This window comes from Puma concolor, chromosome C2 (genome assembly GCF_028749965.1).
Source record: "Puma concolor isolate L17-30 chromosome C2, mPumCon1.1.hap2, whole genome shotgun sequence".
NCBI classification, from domain to species: domain Eukaryota; kingdom Metazoa; phylum Chordata; class Mammalia; order Carnivora; family Felidae; genus Puma; species Puma concolor.
Window position 1 is genome coordinate 99,553,352 of NC_141675.1, and position 21,378 is coordinate 99,574,729.

General features: G+C 39.1%; 1 protein-coding gene, 1 long non-coding RNA gene and 1 pseudogene across 6 annotated transcripts in view; 1 reads left to right on the plus strand and 2 right to left on the minus strand.

Moving 5' to 3' along the window:
• CCDC191 (coiled-coil domain containing 191) overlaps positions 1 to 21,378 on the plus strand; it is an 89,975-nt gene that overhangs the window by 57,610 nt on the left and 10,987 nt on the right. For 3 of the 5 annotated variants that reach the window (XM_086675379.1, XM_086675380.1, XM_086675382.1), the window contains 4 exons: positions 328 to 429; positions 11,141 to 11,284; positions 16,208 to 16,360; positions 16,879 to 17,024. In XM_086675379.1, the coding sequence (XP_086531505.1) occupies positions 328 to 429; positions 11,141 to 11,284; positions 16,208 to 16,360; positions 16,879 to 17,024 (545 nt within the window). Of the gene's footprint in view, positions 1 to 327; positions 430 to 5,849; positions 5,914 to 11,140; positions 11,285 to 16,207; positions 16,361 to 16,878; positions 17,025 to 21,378 lie in introns of those variants that run through there. The other 2 variants (XM_086675381.1, XM_086675383.1) reach the window with 2 other exon arrangements.
• Positions 2,639 to 5,429, minus strand: LOC147577443 (ATP synthase peripheral stalk subunit b, mitochondrial pseudogene; annotated as a pseudogene).
• LOC147577444 (uncharacterized) lies at positions 9,016 to 16,238 on the minus strand. The gene is made up of 2 exons (XR_015240300.1): positions 12,673 to 16,238; positions 9,016 to 10,107 (listed from the first exon to the last, which is right to left on the minus strand). It is a non-coding gene; the product is annotated as an uncharacterized LOC147577444 (long non-coding RNA).

Consider the following 21,378-nt stretch of genomic DNA (forward strand, 5'->3'; position numbering starts at 1 on the left):
AGAAATTTTTCCGACACTTTATAGAGTTTGGACTTAGTGTTTCACAGGTGAAAATAACTAAAAAGTAATTATTTTTTACTGAAAAAGTAATGTCCTTTTCTTGCTTAGTATCACCTTCCCAAGTAGAAGATAATTATTTTGGAGATACTTTTAAGTTACACAAGTGATCACCTATTTGTTGGGTTTTCTACTTTTATCATGAAGTATAGGCTTCTTGCAGGGACAGAGCGGGCACTTTGGTAGATACTTGACTTTCTTCAATATGAAAAATCTTATGTCCATACAAATACAGCATTCTCATTGTTTACTGACTCTAATGTTGATTAGGCCCAGTTAAAGGCCCAAGAGGAGGACCGTCAGAAGAGGGAAGCAGAAGAAAAGGAAGCTCAGCTTAAGAAAAAACAAGAAGAGAAGAGACTGCAGAAAATGGTTTGTAGCAAATGTTTGGTCAGCCATACATAGCACCTGTCTCTTAAAGCCTATTGTGTGCATTACTGTGGCCCTGTGCACCTTCTCCATCCCAGAACTTCCAACCAGAACACTCTTTTCACACCTCTACCCTTTTTTTCTACCTTAGTTAGTGAAAACCTGCTCATTCTTCAGCTTAAACAGAACTTCTTCCAGATTAGCCTTTCTTGCCTTGTACACTGTCTTCTGCACCCAAGGTTAAGTTCCCCTTAATGGACTCTGAAATGTATTTCCTTCAAAGCATTACCAGGGCTTGTAATTAAGCATATGTTTTGTGGTTGTCTTATTGATTTCAGCATCCCCAACTAAACTGAAATCTCCTTGAGAATAAAGGGAGCAGTCTGGTGCTGCTCACTGTTGTTTTGGTTAGCAGTATAGTAGGCATATAGTAGGAACTCAGCAAGTGTGTTGAATGAGTGAATAGATGAATGAACAAATAAGTGAACAAATGGAGGAAAATACACACAGAAGAAATAAGAGCTGAAACTCTTACTTTCAAGATTATTAAATTCTGGTTGAAAAGATAAGGCCTAAAATTGCACACCTGTCAGACAATGTAGTCCAGCATATGCTGTCTTGTGTCTCAAAGTCCAAAGGAGATCAAGAGAGTCATACAAGGCAAGACCTATTAAGATTTGGGGGATATTATAGACCTTTTTGTAGAAAAGAGATTCAAATTGGAAATTGTATTAGTCATGATTCTACAGAGAAATGGAAGCAATAAGATATATGTATAAGGAAGAGATTTATTATGAGGAATTGGCTCACATGATTATAGAGATTGAGAAGTCCCACAGTCTGCCATCTGCAAACTGTAGACCCAGAAAAGCCAGCAATGTAATTCCAGTCTGAGTCTGAAGGCCTGAAACCAGGATAATTGATGGTATAGATTCCACATTGGGAGCAGGACAAGACCAATGTCCCATCTCAAGCAGGCAGCCAGAAAGAAAAAAGAGGCAAATTGTTCCTTGGACAATGCCATTTGGACATTTGGGAGGACAGTCTACAAAGTCCATGGATTCAAATGATAATCTCATCCCAAAACACATTCACAGACACACCCCTAAATGTTTCATGTAGGCATCCTGTGGCACATTCAAGTTAACACATAAAATTAACAAGTCTACCCCTTATCAACTTGGCATCCATACATATCTTCTTAACTCACACTTGATCTCCAAATAAAGACAACAACAAGATCATAATTCTGCTTAACTTGATACAACTATCCTGCGTACAAGTGAAAGCATACTAACTCCTTCCCCAGAAGAGGAAGTAAACTTGTTGAGTGATGTTTACTCTTCTCGTTGCTCTCCCAAAACTTAAATACCGTGATGTAAAATTAAAAATACTTAAACACAATGATACAAAGTCAATACATCTTATATTACTGTTCATTGCAGAACATTTGAGAATACCAAAAAAAACACTTTTTTTTAAATCTATGAGCTCAGCACTAAGAGGTAACTATTTAATACCTTAGTATATTTACTTCTTTTTCTCTAAGCATCTCTCTCTTAATAGATTGATAATCTGGGGGTGGGGGAAGGGGCGGTATATGTAGCTTTTAAGCTCCTTTTTTGCATTTCAAAGTCTATCATGAGTATTTTCACTTGTCATTCACAATTCTTCAAAACCTATATTATATGCTGAAGGTCATTTTTTTAAGTTTTTAAATTAAGTTAGTTAACATAGAGCATTACTACTAAAATGTTAACATATTTGTTTCAAGTCTAGAATTTAGTGACTCATCACTTACCATACAACACCGAGTGCTCATCACAAGTACCCTCCTTAATACCCATCATTTTTAAAAAATAAACTTTTTCTTCTGTCTCTCTCTGTCCCAAAAATAAATAAACATTGAAAAAAAAAAATTTAAAAAAAAAATAAATAAATAAACTTTTTCTTTTGGATAATTTAGGCTTACAAAAAAGTTGCAAAGGTAGTACAGGGAGATTTCCTACAACCCTCACTCAGTTTCAGTTTCTCCTTTAATGTTACCATCTTATATTACCATGGTACGTTTGTCAAAGCTAAGAAACCAACATTATTACATTACTATTAACACCAGACATTATTCAGATTTCACCGATTTTTCCAGTTTTTCTAACTTTTTTGCTGTGTCTTCACGTAGTGGAAAGAGCTAGGGAGCTTTGTGAAATCAGATTTCACTGATTTTTCCAGTTTTTCTAACTTTTTGCTGTGTCTTCACGTAGTGGAAAGAGCTAGGGAGCTTTGTGGGGTCTCTTTTATGACAGCACATCCCATTCGGAGGGCTCCACCCTCATGACCTAAGCACCCAAAAGCCCCACTTCCTAACACCATCACTTTGGGCACTTTGGTAGATACTTGACTTTCTTCAATATGAAAAATCTTATGTCCATACAAATATAGCATTCTCATTGTTTACTCTTCCCTTTCGGTATCCGCTAGCTCAGTCTGTAACCTTAAAGCCCTTGCCTGTGTGAGGTTCCCCCTCCACTTAGGTGAGATATGGGGGGCAAGTCTGGGCAGAGCTCTCTTCCCCCCAGCTGCAGTAGCAGTCCACTAGTACACGGAAGTAGGGCCACTTGCAGATGAAGGCTTTGTTTCCCAAGGGAGAATGGTTTGGGCAGATTTTACAGTGACTGCTGTTACTCTCCCCGAGCCAGAACCATGGTAGGAACTTTATCTGGATTCCCTCGATTCTCTCTGTGACAGCCTGGTGGAGTTCCTAGAGCAAAAGCCTGCAAAAAGGTGGGAACCTCCCTATCACTATGACCTGCAGTAAAATATAACATTAGTCCAAAACGGTAGACCAAGAGATTTGTCATATAGACTAGTTTCCCTTTAGTAAATCTACTATAGCTGTTTCAATAAAGATAGATGCATGTTCAAACTGTGTTTGAGCTTTCTTTGCAAGCAGCTTCAGATCTAAAATACATTTGGCAGTTGTCTCCTTTGCTTCTGGGCAGTTGTGCTCTCCACAGTGTATTTCTCTACCCAGTTTATCATGAGGTCTTTTTCCTTCTGATGCATCATATTCTGCACAGGCAATTCTTTACCTCCTTGTGTACTTGATACAGCCATTCCTAGTAAGCAACCACCAAGGCCATGGCAGCATTATTCCTCTGGACAAAAAGATAATGACATTTCTGAACTAGTGCCTGCTATGACTTCTCTGAATCAGTCACATCCTGGATGTATTTGATGGGAGCCTGCTTCTCTTCTTCTAGTTGGGATTTTTTTTTTCTTATTATCTGTTTACAGTATGAGGTACCATATTTTCTAATTACATAGATGAGCAACCCTACTGTTGATATGGTAGATAAGGTTTCTGGGGCAGTCTCATGTATTTCTTTGGATAAGAAATACAAGATAAGTCCTTTGACATGTTTCAGGATAAAGGAACTAAAACAATTCCTTAGGGATAAGCCTATGACAAATTTGTCTTGTATATTCAGAAAGAAATGGTTCAGGGTTAAGACATGACTGCCCTTTCTGAAAGGGCCTACCTTGTTACCTACATTTTAGCTGGTGCTAGAAATTCTGCATTCTTCAGAGGAGGCCACTGTAGCTATGGCAGGAAGTATGACCTGGGACAGCATGGTCATTCATTGATGATCCAAGTGATGGTGGCTTAGTGTTTCTGTGTCCCTGACAGGGTAGCTTGTCAGATGTAGCAGTATGATGGCCACTTGTGGGTCTCATTCAGTGACCTTTTGAAAATAAAAATCTAGGGGTGCCTGAGTGGCTCAGTTAAGCATCCAACTTCAGCTCAGGACATGATCTCACAGCTCATGAGTTCTAGCCCCACATTGGGCTCTGTGCTGACAGCTCAGAGCCTGGAGACTGCTTTGGATTCTGTGTCTCCCTGTCTCTCTCTCTCTGCCCCTTCCCCGCTCATGCATGCTCACGCTCTCTCTCTCTCTCTCTCTCTGTCTCTCTCTCTCTCTCGGTCTCTCAAAAATACACATATTTAAAAAATTATAAAAAAGAAAAAAATCTAAACTTTAACATCCCATTGTCCATTTTTCTGAAAAGCTTACTTTCTAGTAATATTTATCAGGCAGTAACTTTTATGGATATATAAATATGTTTTTGATTAATAGACAGTTGGTGAAGTTTTTGGTTGAAAAGATAAATTTATCAGAGAAGACCAGACAAGATTTGAAGTCTTCCATAATTGTGTAACAAGCATATTTGTTCACTAAACAAGTATCTATAGAGCCTCTACTATGTGCTAGGCATCATTCTAGGTATTAGAATAGAGCAATGGAGAAGACAGACAACACTTCTGCCCTCGCAAAGATTATATGCTACCTGGGGAGAATAGGAAGTAAACAAGGTAACAAAGAAGTAGGGAGGGAGAGGTAAAATGGGGGAATGAGGGAAGCAAGATGGAAAGGCTTCTCTGAGGAGGTGATATTTGAGCTGCAAGATGTGAAGGAGGCTTCTGCAAGGTCCAGTAGGGGCATGTTAAATGTGAGATACCTATTACACATCCAACTGAATGTATCAAATAGCTGAATATATAAGCCTGGATATGAAGATTGTAGTAAGGAACGTGAAAGTCAAAAACATGTCAATGTTATTAATGCTCTGGGAATGGATGAAATCAGCTTGGGAGATTGGATGGAGAAGAAATATAAGGGTCCAAGACCAAGTCCTAGAGTGTATAAATAATTACTGAGGATGAGAAGCTAATGAAGTAGAAAGAGAACCAGAAGAAATTTTTGTCAAAAAAGCTGAGAGAAAAACCATTTCTGGAAAGGGGTTGATGGTAGTTAACTGTACTAAATAGTGCTGAGTTCAATTAAAAGAAGGACACTCTTTGATTTGGCAAGATGGATCTCATTCATGACTATGAGTATAATAGGGGTCACATGGGATCAAAGAAGATTCTGTCATGGCTGGTGATTGTTTTTTCTGCCTTATTTTATTTTCTAAAGATGGGAGTTACAGGTACATAGTTGCATAGCGATGGGAATGATCCAGTAGTGAGGGAGAAATTCATGATACCAGAGAGCAAAGGGTATAAATTATAGGAGTATATAAATGTTCCAGAATATGTGCCAGAACACAATGAAAGGGTGGCTTATAGTGGACAGAAGGCAGAGTTTGGGAATGGTGTTGACTGCCCTGAGGTCTTCTTAATTCTTGCTGTAATTCCTGGTCTTTCAAAGTAGTAGTGGTGGAGAAATATACACATGCACATACACACGTTCAGATTAGTCTTATTTTTTGCACATCACTTGTTGAATAATTTAAATCAGAAAGATGGCCCTAATTTTTTATCCCTTTTTAGCCTGAGTGAACTATGTTATATGAAACCCCAATATAAGTGCCATCTCAAAGCAGACACCATCATTTCATGTAATCCTTTGTTTTATATACAGGAAATGGAAAATATGGTAATATTAATGAAATACAGTGAACTCTTGAGGAATCCTTAATCAAGAGGTAAAATATGTATTTAAATAATTTGCTGTGGAAACTGAATTTTGGCTCAAGCAGCTTTCTATTAAATGTTTTTCTTTCTATTTTTTTCATGGAAAAGTAAACTTCAAAGAAGGCTATTTTAATTTGCAACGATGTGGAAGGAACTAGGGTGTATTATGCTAAGCGAAATAAGTCAAAGACAAATACTGTATGATTTCACTCTTGTGGAATTTAAGAAACAAAATAGATGAACACATGGGAGGAGGAAAAAAGGGAGAAACAAACCATAAGAGACTCTTAAGAATAGAGAACAAACTGAGGGTTGGTGGAGGGAGGTGGGTAGGGGATGGGCTACATGGGTGATGGGTATTAGGAGGGCACTTGCTATTGATGACCACTGGGAGTCGTATGTAAGTGATGAATCACTGAATTCTACTCCTGAAGCCAATATTGCACTGTATGTTAACTAATTAGAATTTAAACAAAAATTTGAAAAGAAAAAGTAATAAAGACTCATTTTCCCTGCTCCATCCAAAAATGGGTTTTCTTTTGAACCTACAACATCAGCCATAGAGTTGTAATTCTAGGAAAATATTTACACCATAACTTAGGTGTGTGTGTGAACAGGGTTGGTGAGACTGAGGATTTCTCCAAAGGCTTATTGTCTGTGTTGAATTACTGTCTGTAAGTTGCAACTGCCATCTCAATGCTACAGGGACATTTCGGTGGATGTGAAAATGGCTACTTTTCTGTTTTCCTCCCCACATAACCCTTAGCTGCTCCTTGTTACTCATTAAGAAAATTCTTATAAATGATTTTTATTTCTGACCATTCAGTTCAATATCTCAAGTGTCTGGAATAAAGATTATAAAGATAATTTTATGTTAGTGATTTAGAGAATGTGGGCATTTCATCTTGAGGAATTTGTACTGAAACCGGTAGTTTGGAATGGAAGATCAGGACAAATCTCCCTTCCATATCAGAAATGTTCCACTTGCTTCTCTCATTTTTTTTTTTCTTGCATAAGACTCAGCAATGAAGCAGCTTGTCAGAATCAGCTAATTCAGCACACTTTTCCTCAAGTGAAATTGGGGGGGGGGGGGAGGGTAGAAAAAGAAGCTTAAATTCAGTATTTTTATATTTACACTACATAGATGACAACTACTGTAAAGTCTTTGCTTTTGTTCTTGTGACTCTCGTAACGGGTATCAGTTGCTACCACTCACCTTTTTAAGGTAGTTTTTTCTCTCACTTTTATTATAGCTCATTTTTATTAAAAAGAGAAATACAAGAAATCCTAATACCTTTACAGTAAACCATTAAGCTTCCGTCATCTTCCTCACTCAGCCTCTCGGGGTGCAGTTTTTCTTTGAAGAGAACGGAGGTGTCTTTTCTCAGTGCATCACCACGGATGGTTAAGCTTTCTCCTCCTCCGAGAAGGGAGGGCTGCCTAATGATCATCAAATATTTTTAACTCTTTTTTGGACTTATTTGTTCATCACATTTTTAAAAATCCCAGTGTAAGAATATTATTGTAGGCATTAAATGGAGTATAGAGTATCTTTAAATTTAAATAGGGTATTATTTACATATAAATCTCTACCCCATAATCCAAACGAAGGGACTGTATTGCTACATTTCCCATAATAATGAGGGGAAAATATTGATTGCTCTTCTAACTAGATGTTTTACTTTGGGGGAACTTAGTGACATACAAATCATCTGTGAACAATACTGAATATATCTAAGAATATGTACAGCATTCATTCGTGTAGTACTTACGACCAACTTTTCCCCACCCTCTTGGTAGAATTGTTTCCCATGATGCTCCAGTGTTCTGTTACCATGATTACACACTGTTTAGTAGTTAGATGTTGAAATTAAATTAATTAGTTATTTGTTGAAATTCATTAGTGTTTGGGTCATGGCATTTTTACTTATTTTTTGCAGCTTTGCTGAGGTATAATTCTTCCTAATGAAGTGACCCTTTTGTCATGATATAATGACCTTTTTTATCTTTTATTATAGATTTTGGCTTAATGTCTGATGTAGATATAACTACCCCTGCTCTCTTTGGTTTGCATTTGCATGGAATATCTATCTTTTTTCCATCCCTTTACTGTTAGTCTCTGTGTCCTTAAAGCTGAAATGAGCCTCTCCCAGGCAGCAGATGGTTGGGTCCTGGGTTTTTTTAATCCATTCAGCCACTGTATGGCTTTTAATTGGACAATTTAGTCTGTGTGCATTTAGGTTTTTGTTTGTTTGTTTTAGAGAGAGTGCAAGTGGGGGAGGGGCAGCGAGAAAGAGAGAGAGAATCTTAAGCAGGCTCTACGCCCAGCACAGAGCCTGACACAGGGCTCAATCTCATAACCCTGAGATCATGACCTGAACTGAAATTAAGAGTCAGATGCTTAACTGAGCCACCCAGGCACTGCAGTCTGTGTTCATTTTAAGGTAATTGATAAGGGGCACCCGGGTGGGTGGCTCAGTCACTTAAGCATCCAACTTCAGCTCAGGTCATGATCTCACGGTTCGTGAGTTCAAGCCCCACATCGGGCTCTGCACTGACAGTGTGGAGCCTGCTTGGGATTCTCTCTCTGCCCCTCCCCTGCTCATGCGCTCTCAAAATAAATAAACTTAAAAAAATAAATAAAGTAAATGATAGGTGTGGACTTACTCTTGCCATATTGTTTATTGTAGTTTTGTAGTTCCTTTTTTCCTTTCTTCCTCTCTTGCTTTCTTCTTTTGTAATTTAATGATCCTCTGTAGTGGAATGCTTTGATTCCTTTCTCTATCTTTTTTTGTGTACTTACTATAGGTTTATGCTTTTTGGTTATAAGGCTGACATAAAACATCTTATAGTTATAATCGTCTGTTTTAAGCTGATAAGTTTGTATACAAACTTCTACATTTTTATACTCTCGCTCCCAGTTTGTGTTGATGTCACAATTTACAATTCTTAATAGTGAGTATCCATTAACAAATTATCACTATAGTTATTTTTAATACTTTTGTCTTCTGACCTTTATACTGGAGTTATAAGTGATTCACCCACCACCATTACAATATTAGAGTATTCTGGATTAAACCACACACACACACACACACACACACCTTTACCAGTAACTTTTATTGTTTTATAATTTAATATGTTTTCATGTTACTAATTAGTGTCCTTCACTTCAACTTGAAAAAGTCCCTTTAACACTTCTTGTAAGGCTGGGCTATTGGTAATGAACTCTTTCAGCTTTTGTTTGTAAAACTCTTTGATCTCTCCTTCAATTCTGAAGGACACCTTTGCCAGGTAGAGGATTCTTGTTTGGCAGTTTTTTTCTTTCACACTTTGAATACATCATCCCACTATCTCTGGCCTGCTAGATTTCTGGCTGAAAAACTGGCTGACTGTCTTATGGGAGTGCTCTTATATGTAACAAGTTGTTCTTCTCTTGATGCTTTTAAGATTCTCTCCTTGTCTTTTAACTTCTGACAATTTAATTATGTGTTTTGGTGTGTGTGTCTCTTTAGATTCATTTTGTTTGGTATTCTTTGGGCTTCCTGGATGTGTATGTCTGTTTATCTCCCCAGGTGAGGGAAGTTTTCAGCCAGTATTTCTTTCAATAAGCTTTCTGCTCCTTTCTTCTCGAACCTGTATAATGGAAATATTTGTACCTGTGATGGTGTACCATTAGTGCCTTAAGCGATTCTTTGCTCTGTCTTTATGTTGGCTGATCCTTTCTTCTGCCTGATATAGTCTACTATTGAACCCCTCTATTGAATTTTTTCAGTTCAGTGATTGTATTCTTCAGCCGTATGATTTATGTTTGGGGTTGTTCTTTAAATATATTTTGTATCTCTTGGAGAAATTCTGTCTTTCCTCATGCATTGCTCTCCTGACCTCAGTAAGAATCTGTACAACCACTGTTTTGAACTGTCTATTAGGCAAGTCACTTATTTCATTAAGATTGCTTTCTGGAGATTCATCTTGTTCCTTTGTTTGAAAGATATTCCCGTTTCTCTATTTTTCTTGACGCTCTTGGTCTCTGCACATTAGATAAAGCAGCCACCTCTCCTAGTCTTAACAGAGTGGTCTTATGTAGGAGATGAACCTTGTCAGCTTGGCCCAGGTTCTTGGTTGTCTCTCAGACCTCTGTGATCATTCAGTCTGCTGCCCTTGCCCTTGTTCTTAGTTCCCAATAGTTGAGCCTGTACCAAGACCTGTCAGTGTTCCAAAGGGAAGAATCTCAGTCAGCACCTGGATGCAAGCTGATTAAAAACTGTACCCTCAGGCAGCAGCTGGAAATGTAGGTAACTAAGCCCCTATGAGAGAAACTATGAGATGTGTCTTTGCCTGCTCCCTCTGCACTGAGCCCAGGTGTGTAGCCACAGGGGGAGAGGGATGCTTCTAAACCCATTTAAAAACTGCTTCTTTGTTACAGTCCTACAGGACCTGTGAATATAAGCTCCATTGGCTTTCAGAGCCGGGCAAACCAGGGTCCCATCCCTCAGGTGGTTGTCATAAATGTTGGGTAACCAGATTGTATCCACACTCCTTCCAGAGAGATGCTGGTGGTCTTGTTTTATCACTGGAGTGAGTTAGAGGGAGAGGACAGGAGAAGGCCCCATCAGACAACTTCAGTCTCTGGGGAAGACTATAGCCAACCCCTGCGTGTGTGCTAAATTAGAAACTGGACCCTCAGGAATTAGCTTATAAAGTATGCCATCAAACTCTTTCAGGGAAATACTGGGAGATGGGCGCTTTTGCCTGCTCTCTCAGGGCTGAGCCCCATGGGGATGGCTGTAGGGAGTGCTCACACATCCATTAAGAACCATTTCTTGGTTTTGTGTATCTCATGGACACAGGCTCCACTGGCTTTCAGAGCCAGTTGTTTTAGGGGCCTTTCCTTTGGGTTGGTTGTTTTAAAAGTTGAAATACTAGATGTGCAGTCCAAACCCTTCATTCCTCAGAGAGAAGTTCGGAGTTGGGAGTTCCCTTCCTGTTGTATGGTGCAGTGCCAGGGATGGGGTTCAGTCAAGAATGTGTTTCAGCCTTTCCTACCCACTTTGATGTGGGTATTCTCTCATTCACCGGATATGGAAGTCGCTCAGCTAGTTTCTGGACTTCTTTTAGAGGGAAATGCTCCATCTGTGGCTATACACTGAGTGCATCCAAGGGAAGAGGGAAGTCCAGGACCTCCTAGGTCACCATCTTGGTCCTTCCTCAGCAGTTTTACTTTTTAATTTTTCCCAGAAAGAACTAGAGAAGCAGAAGAGAATTAAGAGGAACCAACAGCTGGAAGCAGCAGCTAAAGAACATTATGAAAGAGTGTTGCTAAGAAAAAAAGGCATGGAGCCTTGGAAAAGATTGAGAATGCAAAGCAAGCAAAACATTCAGGTATAGTGTCACGAGCTTCCTCCCAAAATTACAAAATGAATAAATAGAATTTTCAAATAGAATAAACCCCCAGTTAGGATTTGATGGTTGTTTGTTTGGTGTTTAAAAGCCAGAAATATTATTCCAGACCTACTATTTGAGTATATGTATTTCTTTATTTGGGATAAGAGCTCAGATTTGGTCATCAAAGATGGAGGAAGATTTCTGTAATTAGGTAAGTTGGAAACAAAGTGAGGTTTGTTTGTTTTGTTTTGTTTTTAGTTTTAGAGAGGGAGTGGGGGGGGAGGGAGAGAGAGAGAGAATGAATGAATGAATGAATGAATGAATGAATGCATCCCAAGCAGGCTTCATGCTCAGCATAGAACCCAAAGCAGAGCTCGATCCCACAACCCCGGGATCGGACCTGAGCCAAAATAAAGAGTTAGGCACTCAACTGAGCCACCCAGCTGCCCCAAAATTAGTAAATGTTTTTTTATTAAAGACTTTCAAAGTAAGATAAAGAGAGGCCTTTCTCAATTTTAGCCATGTTTTTAATAAAGAGAAAATGACTACCATAAGGAATATTAGTCAGGTTTCTACTTCAATAAAACTGCATAACAAACAGCCCTCAATAATCAGTGGCTTATTTCTTACTCACATGTCTGTGGCCCAGTTGTGGATTACATTCAGATCTCTCCAAAGCCTCTTTCTGGCTTCAGCAGTAATTTAGGCCATGTTTTTACCTGGTAGATGTCTGAGGTACCAAGACTAAACCCAAATATGTACACCAATACAAAGCCTCTGCTTGTATCACATCCACTAACATTTGATTGGCCAAAGTAAGTACCAGAGCCAAACTCAAGATCATTATGGGAGAAAAAGTTTCCTACTTCATTGGGAGGCACTATGATATGACACACAAAAAGTATGGGTGTATAATCCTATTATAGGGACAATAATCTACTCTGCCACACAGAAATACATAAAATCAAATAACATTAAACTTCAAATTTACCCACTACATAGGGCAGGACATTCTAAACTAAATGATCAGAAGCTCAAAATGGATAAAATGTTATTTTCAAAATGCTGTCTAATAATAAGCACAGTAATCTATACTAGTTATGACCACTCTTACTTACACATTTGGCCAGGTTAATACTGAAAAGTAAAACTAGCATTTTTGATTATGAAAACCAAATATAATAAGAGTCCCACAGAATTGAGTAATGCTGTGGGTTATACCTCTGTGCACATGACTTAGGCTGTTTTTTTCCTCCCTACCTAATCTATTCATTCTTCATTCTCTTTGTTCTCTTCCTGTCTTTCACACTTTCTTTCTACCTTCCCAAAATGTCCTTCCCACTGTCTTTTCTCTGTCCCTGATTTTTTGCACTCAGCCTCCTTACCAGTGGTTCTGGAACTGTTGAGTATTCCAGACCTGCTGATGAAGTCAGTTTGTGGTGATCAGGCCTGAGGGCAAGAGGATCCATCTGTGCCCTAAGCCATTGCTTTTTGCTTTGGCTTTTTCTTGTAATGAGATAGGAGGGCTGACTCCCTGGTCTTCTGAATGAATGAATCTGGAAATGAAATTTGAAATTTGAATTGAAATTTGCTTCTTGCAATATACTACCAAATGATAAGTTGGTTATATCTGATAGTTTGCTATCCAATTGAATTTCTAGTTTTGTTTTACCTGGCTTTTGTATATTTTGGGGAGATTTTCAATTATTAATACACAAAGAAAAAGTAGACAGGGAGTGGAAAGACTCACTCTTATATTTTTATAAGCTCTTCTTTTGTCCTAATTTTTTACTAAACTAAACCAAAAAAGGTATAACATCTTGGAGGCTCCTGGGTGGCTCAGTTAAGCGTCTGACTTCAGCTCAGGTCATGATCTCACAGTCTGTGGGTTTGAGCCCTGCATCAGGCTCTGTGCTGACAACTCAGAGCCTGGAGCCCTGCTTCAGATTCTGTGTCTCCCTCTCTCTCTCTCTGTTCCTGCCCTGCTCATGCTCTGTCTCTCTCTCAAAAATAGACATTAAAATTAAAAAAAAAATTTTAAACATAAGGTATAAGATTTTGAAATGAAATTGAATCTATGGGTGAATAACCAAATGAAAAAAAATTTTTTTTAAGTTTATTTATTGGGGTGCCTGGGTGGCTCAGTTGGTTAAGCATCTGACTCTTAGTTTCAGCTCAGGTCATGATCTCAGTTTCATGAGGTCAAGCCCCATGTCAGGCTCTGTGCTGCCAGTGTAGAGCCTGCTTGGGATTCTCTCTCACTCCCTCTCTGCCCCTCCTCCACTTGCACTGTCTCTCTCTCTCAAAATTAATAAATAAACTTTAAAAAAAGTTTATTATTTTTGAGAGAGAGAGCACAAATAGGGGAAGGGCAGAGAGAGAGATAGGGAGACACAGAATCTGAAGCAGGCTCCAAGCTCTGAGCTGTCAGCACAAAGCCCCAAACTCATAAACTGTGAGATCATAACCTGAGTGGAAGTTGGATGCTTAACCAACTGAGCCACCTAGGTGCCCCCAAATTAATTTTTTTTTAATTTATTAGAATATAAAAATAGGAGTTTGAGTCCAAAAGGACAATTATAGGCTTTAAAAATAGAAAATCCCTAAATAGATTATTAAAAATAATAGTGATAATAAATGAATAATATAAAAACAAGAGGACAAAACATAAGAGACTCTTAAATATGGAGAACAAACAGAGGGTTTCTGGAGGGGTTGTGGGAGGGGGGATGGGCTAAATGGATAAAGGGCATTAAGGAATCTACTCCTGAAATCATTGTTGCACTATATGCTAACTAACTTGGATATAAATTTAAAAATAAATAATTAAAAAATAAATAAAAATAGAAAAGCCCAATTAAAATAAAAATAGGAAAACAGTTCTGAAACCAGTATTTCCAAACTTTTCTGTTCATAAAACCTGTTTTTCTTTTCATCTGGAGAACTTCTAAAAATGAACATTCCCTGGTGCCCCCTCCAGGTATTCTCAGTAGGACTGAGTTGTGGGCTGGTATATGTGTCAGGGAATCTGCATTTTTTAAAAGTAGCCCAGGAAATTCTGAGTGGTCTGAGCACCACATTTTAGGAATCACCTCTGCAGCTTATGACGAGAGTATTAGCTTCCTATTGTTGGTACAACAAATTACCACAACTTTAGTGGCTTAAAACAACCCATATTTATTATCTTAAAATCAGACTTGCGGGGCAAAGGCACGTTCCTTCTGGTGGTTCCAAGGGGGTATCTGTTTCCTTGCCTTTTTCACCTTGTAGCGGCCACCTGCATTCTACTGCCCCCTCCTCAAATCACTCTTCTCTCTTGCTTTCATTTCACATGTCCTGATACTGACCACCCCTCCAACCTCTCTCTGACAAGGATACTTAGAATTACATTTAGGGCTCTCCCACATAATCCAGGATAATCTCGTTTAAGATCCTTCACTTAATCACATTTTAAGATTCTTCACTTAATCACATTTGCAAAATCCCTTTTACAATGTAAGGTAACATATTTCCAGGAATCAGGCCATGACTGTCCCTGAGGGGCCATTATTCAGTCTATCACAACAAGACAGTAGAATTTTAGAACATTAGCAGTCCTCTCCATCTCTTTTAATATGTAATAAGACAACTGAGCCTTAGAGAGGAGAGCGGACGTGCTCTAAGTTACACAGCACATTGGTTACAAAGCTAAAGTATGGCACCCGTTTCTGCCAGAAACCCTGCCCAGATCTGGCATTCCTTTGAACTGTGTAAGAATCAGAGTATTTGTGTAAACAACCACCAGTTGAAACTTAAAAAGTAAAATGAAGTAAAAGAAAAAGTTCTGGAGGACAGTAAAAGGAAGGGGTTGCTTCTTTACCCATCAGAGTTGGCTTCCAGAAGAGATAGAAAAAAGAAAGGTCCAGTTCAACAGTTCCTGGCTTGTTTGTAACATGTTTTCAGAAGGGTTATTTAGCTTTTCCCTTAAACTCATATATGCTATATGCTATTTATTCCAACATCCATTTTCAGAATTTCCATGGGATTTTCTGATAATCTTTTTCTTCTTGGTTCTCTGTTTTCCCAGAGAATAAAAATCAGGGAGAATAGGAGGCTCCCCTTGCCTTTCGGCTCCCAGGCCAGGATGAGTGAGGACAGGCAGTGGTCTCAAGGGCCACAATGGCCTCCTGGATGGTTATTTTGACCAAGAAATATGACTGTCAGGAGATTCGCTTGGATCATTGACAGTGCTGGATAGCTAGACAAGGCTTGGGAAAATTTCTAATTGTCTGGACAGGATTGAGAGAGAAGGATTTTCCCCTCCTGCCTCTTAAAAGAATGTAACAGTTACCTTTTAAAACCCATAAACTCTGAGTTACATGTTTGTTTTGATAGAATGATGCTCTGAACCTTTTAAGTTGGTAAGACATTAAATTATTCATCATGTTATTTTCCTATCAAATGTTTTTGTGGTTTATTGATAATGTCTAAATTTCAATTCTGGTGACAGCTCATACTATAAAACTAATTGAAAGTATTGGCATTTCTTCAGTTAGATGGTGGTTAAGTACATACTAGAGAAGTTTATTATGGAGTTGCTGTCTAAGCTCCAGGAGAACAAACTGAGAATGTCAGCTACTCACTTCAAAACTCGGTGCAAGTGAAATATGGCTTTGGAGGTTCATTCCATTTCCCTAATAACCAGCCAGTCACTGTGGTCTTTAGGGAGTCATCGCTGAAAGGCTATACATGATGTGAATCTAAAACCCCCATAAAAAAGGGTCAGTAGTCAAAGCTCTTAGTCTGAATGTCCTTAGTATTCTTACCTCTACAACTACCTACATGTGTTTTATAGCATCGTTTGCTAAGGTGATTTGTGCTTTCTTAAATGATTAACCATATAAGGAATAATTTCCTTTTCTCATTTAAAAACTTCTCCAGGTGGCAGAAGAACATCACTCTTTGGCTCTACAGAGGAAATGCCTGTTGTCTTGGCTCCAGTATAGTCAGGAAAGCCTGGCTAGGAAGACAGCCTGGGCTGATCAATTTTATTGCCAGATATTGCTTAGGAGAGTTATCCGGAGCTGGCTACAGGTAAGGCCACAGGGAAGGAAGCTTTAAATACATGTCCCTGCTCAGTCCCATGTAAGAAAATCAGATGCAATCCAGATGTCCATAATCATTGTTTTTTCAAGAATATAGAATAGTCAATTCAGTTCCTTGCTTTGAAATGAATATGAAAATGTCAAATCAATTCTTAGTATAAAACATTTCACAGTTTCATAAGCTGTTTATAAAGTGTAATGTATCATTACATCAGCTTTTGTTTTTATACTCATTTCTTGTTTCTTGTCCCATAATTGCTCAAGTGATTTTACTAGAACCCACCCCCGTCCCAGGCTTATAATTGTTTCTACACCTCTGGTTCCATTATTGTTTAATACATTGCAGAGGATATTATCTTGGCTGCCATGTTGTCTTTTTCTCCTTCTGCCTCCAGTGTCCTTTCTTCCTTTGTTTTGTGTTTGCTTCAATTCTCTTTTGTACTGCTTATTTGTTCCAATTCTTTATGATATTATTTGTCTCACTGTTATTCCTGTCCTCATCCCTAGTACATGACCGAACTGGAGGAAGACATACGAAAACTGTGTGTACATTTTCTTCAGAAGAAGATGTTCAGGGCCTGGTTTAACATGGTCAGGGAGGCCAAGACTGATTCCCAGAGCAAGCACAAGATTGCGGTGGAACATAGTGACAGGTGAGGTTCTGATTTCTGAGAAAATTCACTCAGACTTCACAGCTGCTCTGCAATATATTGTTTTATGTTTATTTATTTATTTTGAGAGAGAGAACATGAGCGGGGAAGGGGCAGAGAGAGACAGAATCCCAAGCAGGCTCCACATTGACAGCATGGAGCCCGACTGATGTGGGACTCGATCTCAGGAATGGTGAGATCATGCCCTGAGCCTAAATCAAGAGTCGGACACTCAGGAGCCACCCCGCCCTTTTTTTTATTTTATAGAGAGAAAAACAGCAATCAAGACACGAGTTGGAGGGAGGCAGAGAGAGAGGGAGAGAGAATCTTAAGCACATTCCACACTCAGCATGGAGCCTGACATAGGGATCCATCTCACCACCCTAAGAGATCATGACCTGAGCTAAAATTAAGAGTCAGATACTTAACCGGCTAAGCCACCCAGGCACCCCTACTCTGGAGTATATTCTATGCCCAGAATATGTCTGAAAGATGAGGTGGGGGCTAGGAGAGCTGGATACTCAAAGATACCAGAGAAGGGTGAGAGTCCTAGCTTGCCCACTGACTACAAGGATGAAGGCAAGGCAGTGAACTCCTAGAGCTCTAAGGGTCCCAGTCTTAAAATGAGGAGGAGGATGCCTGCCCTCTCCACCTCTCTAACTCACAAGGGCTTCCCAGAGGATAAAATGATAAGAAATCCATGAAACACACCCGAGCAAAATGTATCGTATACTTTATTAGTCATATAGGTTTATCTTTTAAGTTCAATTATTTTAACATTTATTGTGAAATATAACACAAATATAGAAAAGTGTGCTTAAATCAATCATACAAATACAGCCTACTGAATTACTGTGAATTGGACACTCGTGTCACCATCACTCAGGTCAAGAAACAGGACATTGCTGGCCCCTACAAATCCCCACGGGCAACTTCCTAATTGCAAGCCCTGCCCTTCCCTCCTAAAGGTAAACTACTCTCCTGACTTTTAAATAATGAGCATATCCTGGGGCACCTGAGTTGCTCAGTCGGTTGAGCATCCGACTTCAGCTCAGGTCATGATCTTACCATCCATGAGTTTGAGCCCCACGTCAGGCTCTGTGCTGACAGCTGGGAGCCTGGAGCCTGCAGCCTGCTTCGGATTCTATGTCTCCCTCTCTCTCTCTGCCCCTCCCCTGCTCACGCTCCATCTTTCTTTCTCTCAAAAATAAACATTGAAAAAAAATTTAATAAAAAAAAAACAAAACAACAAGCACATCCTTGTGTTTCTTTTCCCTTTGACCTAAGGATGAAGCCTTCAAGGCTATAATTTCATGTTGCCTGGTTTGGAACTTGATATAAGTGAAATCACATTGCCATATTTTTATAATACAGTGATGTTTCATTTAATCCAGTGTCCTTGCAGAATAAGCTATTCTATGTAAGTTTTTTCTTGGTTTTCTACTTTTAGGCATTTTGGATAGAAATGTTCTAAATTTCATTACATACTTCCCTTTGAGAGTAAATAAATGACCTATGTTTTGGTGATTGGTTGTCATTGCTTATGAGCATAATGTGGTGGGCATATATCTCCAAGCTCTGAGGTGGCAAGATTGTTGTGTAGGTAGAAAAGTGACCCTTTCCTCATTACACCCAGATTCATTTTTGGTTGCTTTGTTTTCATTTGTGTGTATGTGCCTATGTGAGTGTCTGGTTTTTATAAAAGTGTTCCATCTTGTTGCTGCTAGAGTGCCCACCACCCACAAAGCCTGCTCACCCTTGTTTAATTTACAGGTTACTAAAATCTGTGGGCTGGGAAAAACCTCAGTAAGTTGATTCTAATTTTGTCTAAAATAAAATAAGCAATGAGGGGTGCCTGGGTGGCTCAGTTGGTTAAACGTCCAACTTCAGCTCATGTCATGATCTCGTGGTTCATGAATTTGAGCCCCAAGTCAGGCTCTGTGCTGACAGCACGGAGCCTGCTTTGAACATTTAATTTTTTTTTAACCTTTATTTTTGAGAGAAAGGGAGAGACAGAGCGTGAACAGGAGAGGAGCAGAGAGTTAGGGAGACAGAATCCGAAGCAGGCTCCAGGCTCTGAGCCATCAGCACAGAGCCCAACGTGGGGCTCGAACTCACAAGCTGCGAGATCATGACCTGAGTTGAAGTCGGATGCTTAACCGACTGAGACACCCAGGTGCCCCAGCACAGAGCCTGCTTTGGATTCTTCCTCTCTCTTTGGAGACTCTTTGGAGTCTTCCTCTCTCTCTGTTCCTCCCCTGCTCGCATTCTCTCTCTCTCTCAAAAATAAATAAAAGACTAATAGATAAACTAATTAAAATAAAATAAAATAAAATAAAATAAAAGTAAGCAATGAGAAAGGGTACTCAGAGGATTTGCCTTTGAATAAACACTTCAGTTTGAAGGTTGAAGTTTCCTCATGTGACCCTGGACAAATAACCTTTTGAAGCCTGCTCATTCCCTGTTTGTAAAATGAGAATAACAACAGAACCAATCTTAGGGAGTTGTTGAGAAGACTAAACAGGCTAACACAGTACCTCACTTAGTGCATGCTTAGCCCCAAATAATAGCTATGTTTTGTTTACTGTCATTATTAATGTGTTGTTATTAAACATCTTGTTTGTCCACTTTTCTTTCTGTTTCTCAGCTGCCATGTACAGACTGAGAGACTTATTGGGGCGGCTGCACAGGACAGCTAAGAGAGGGCTTTCACACACACCAGAGGGTGGGGTGCAGTGTCAGTGTTTCCCTTTTCAGGCAAGGAGACTGAAGCTACAAGCAGGTAGGTAAACTGCCCAAGGCACACAAATAACAAATGGTGGAGCCTGGCCTCTGATTCAGGCTTTCTGACTCCAAACCATTCTCTTCTTGCTATATCCATCTCCTTCCCCAGTTTTCTAATTCAATCTAATTCAATGTAAACTATAAAATATACTAGTAAAATAGTGGTCCTATTCACTGAATATTCAGTTATGAAATCAATGTGGGAAGCCACACATTCAACAAGAAATAAATTCTCGACCAGTGTCTATTTGATATAAAAGCGTCGTGGAAAATTCATGGCTTCGCTCTTTGCTCCATTCCCCGGGCACCAGCCCCATTGGCCTCGTGGTGTTCCTCAGACAAACCTCACGTCTGCTTCACAGTTTTCAAGCTTTCACATGACCTGGATCAATGCACCTCCCTGACCACCCCATCTCCTGTCTATCCACTGACATGCCCTGTTTTCTTCATAGCACTTGAGACTCTCTGAAATTACATAATTTATTGTTTACACATTTATTGTCTGTCCCTTCCAGCAGTGGAAGGGCCACATCTGGCTCACTACTGTGTTTTCAGTGTGTGACAATGCCCAGTACACGGGTGCACAGTAGATACTTGGTACATAAATGAACGGATTTTCTTACAGGAATGACACTGTCATTTAGTCACGGGTCTTTTAAAAGGACCTTTAACAAGTTGATATTCAAAGTTCTTATTCAATGTTGTATGAATGAAAGAATATTGTCTAGAAAAGCTGTGGGTGAAAGAGAAGGAAAGAGAGACATTTGTAAGTGTGAGGCCTCACCTTAAAGTTGCAGTAATTCTGTCAGATGATCCTAATAAGAGCATGAGGTGTAATCTTATATATCTGTACCACTTCTCCATATATTACTTTATAATTACATATAGATTTCTAATTTTATAAATCTGGAATTTTATACTTGGTGGGGATGAGATGTCAGCCAGACCTAAGTGTCTCATTATCACTACTTCCTGTGTAGTTCTGCAGTTAGAGCTCAGCTGTATGCCTGTCCAGTGCCTCTCAGATGAACCGGTATATATTTATATTTTTATACTATAGATACTACTCTATTTGTTTTACATATGTGATGGCATTGGATAAATGACATCTCCATGATTAAGCAATTATTGTTATCCTCATTGTTTCATTTTCTTTTAATTCCAGTATAATTAACATATAGTGCTAGTTTCAGATATACAATATAGTGATTCAACAATTCTATACATTATGCAGGGCTCATAACAATAAGTGCACCCTTAATCCCCTTCACCTGTATTATCCATTCCCATACCCCCCTCCCCTCTGGTAACCACCAGTTCTTTATATTTAAGAGCCTGCAGGAGGGAGCTGTTTGTCTCCTTTTTTCTTTGTTTTGTTTTCCACATGTAAGTGAAATCGTGGTATTTGTCTTTCTCTGACTTATTTCACTTAGCATTATACCCTCTAGATCCATCCATGTTGTTGCAAATGGCAAGATTTCATTCTTTTTTATGGCCTTCATAAATATTTCATCATATATATACCACATCTTCTCTATTCATCTATTGATGGACACTTGTGTTGCTTCCATAA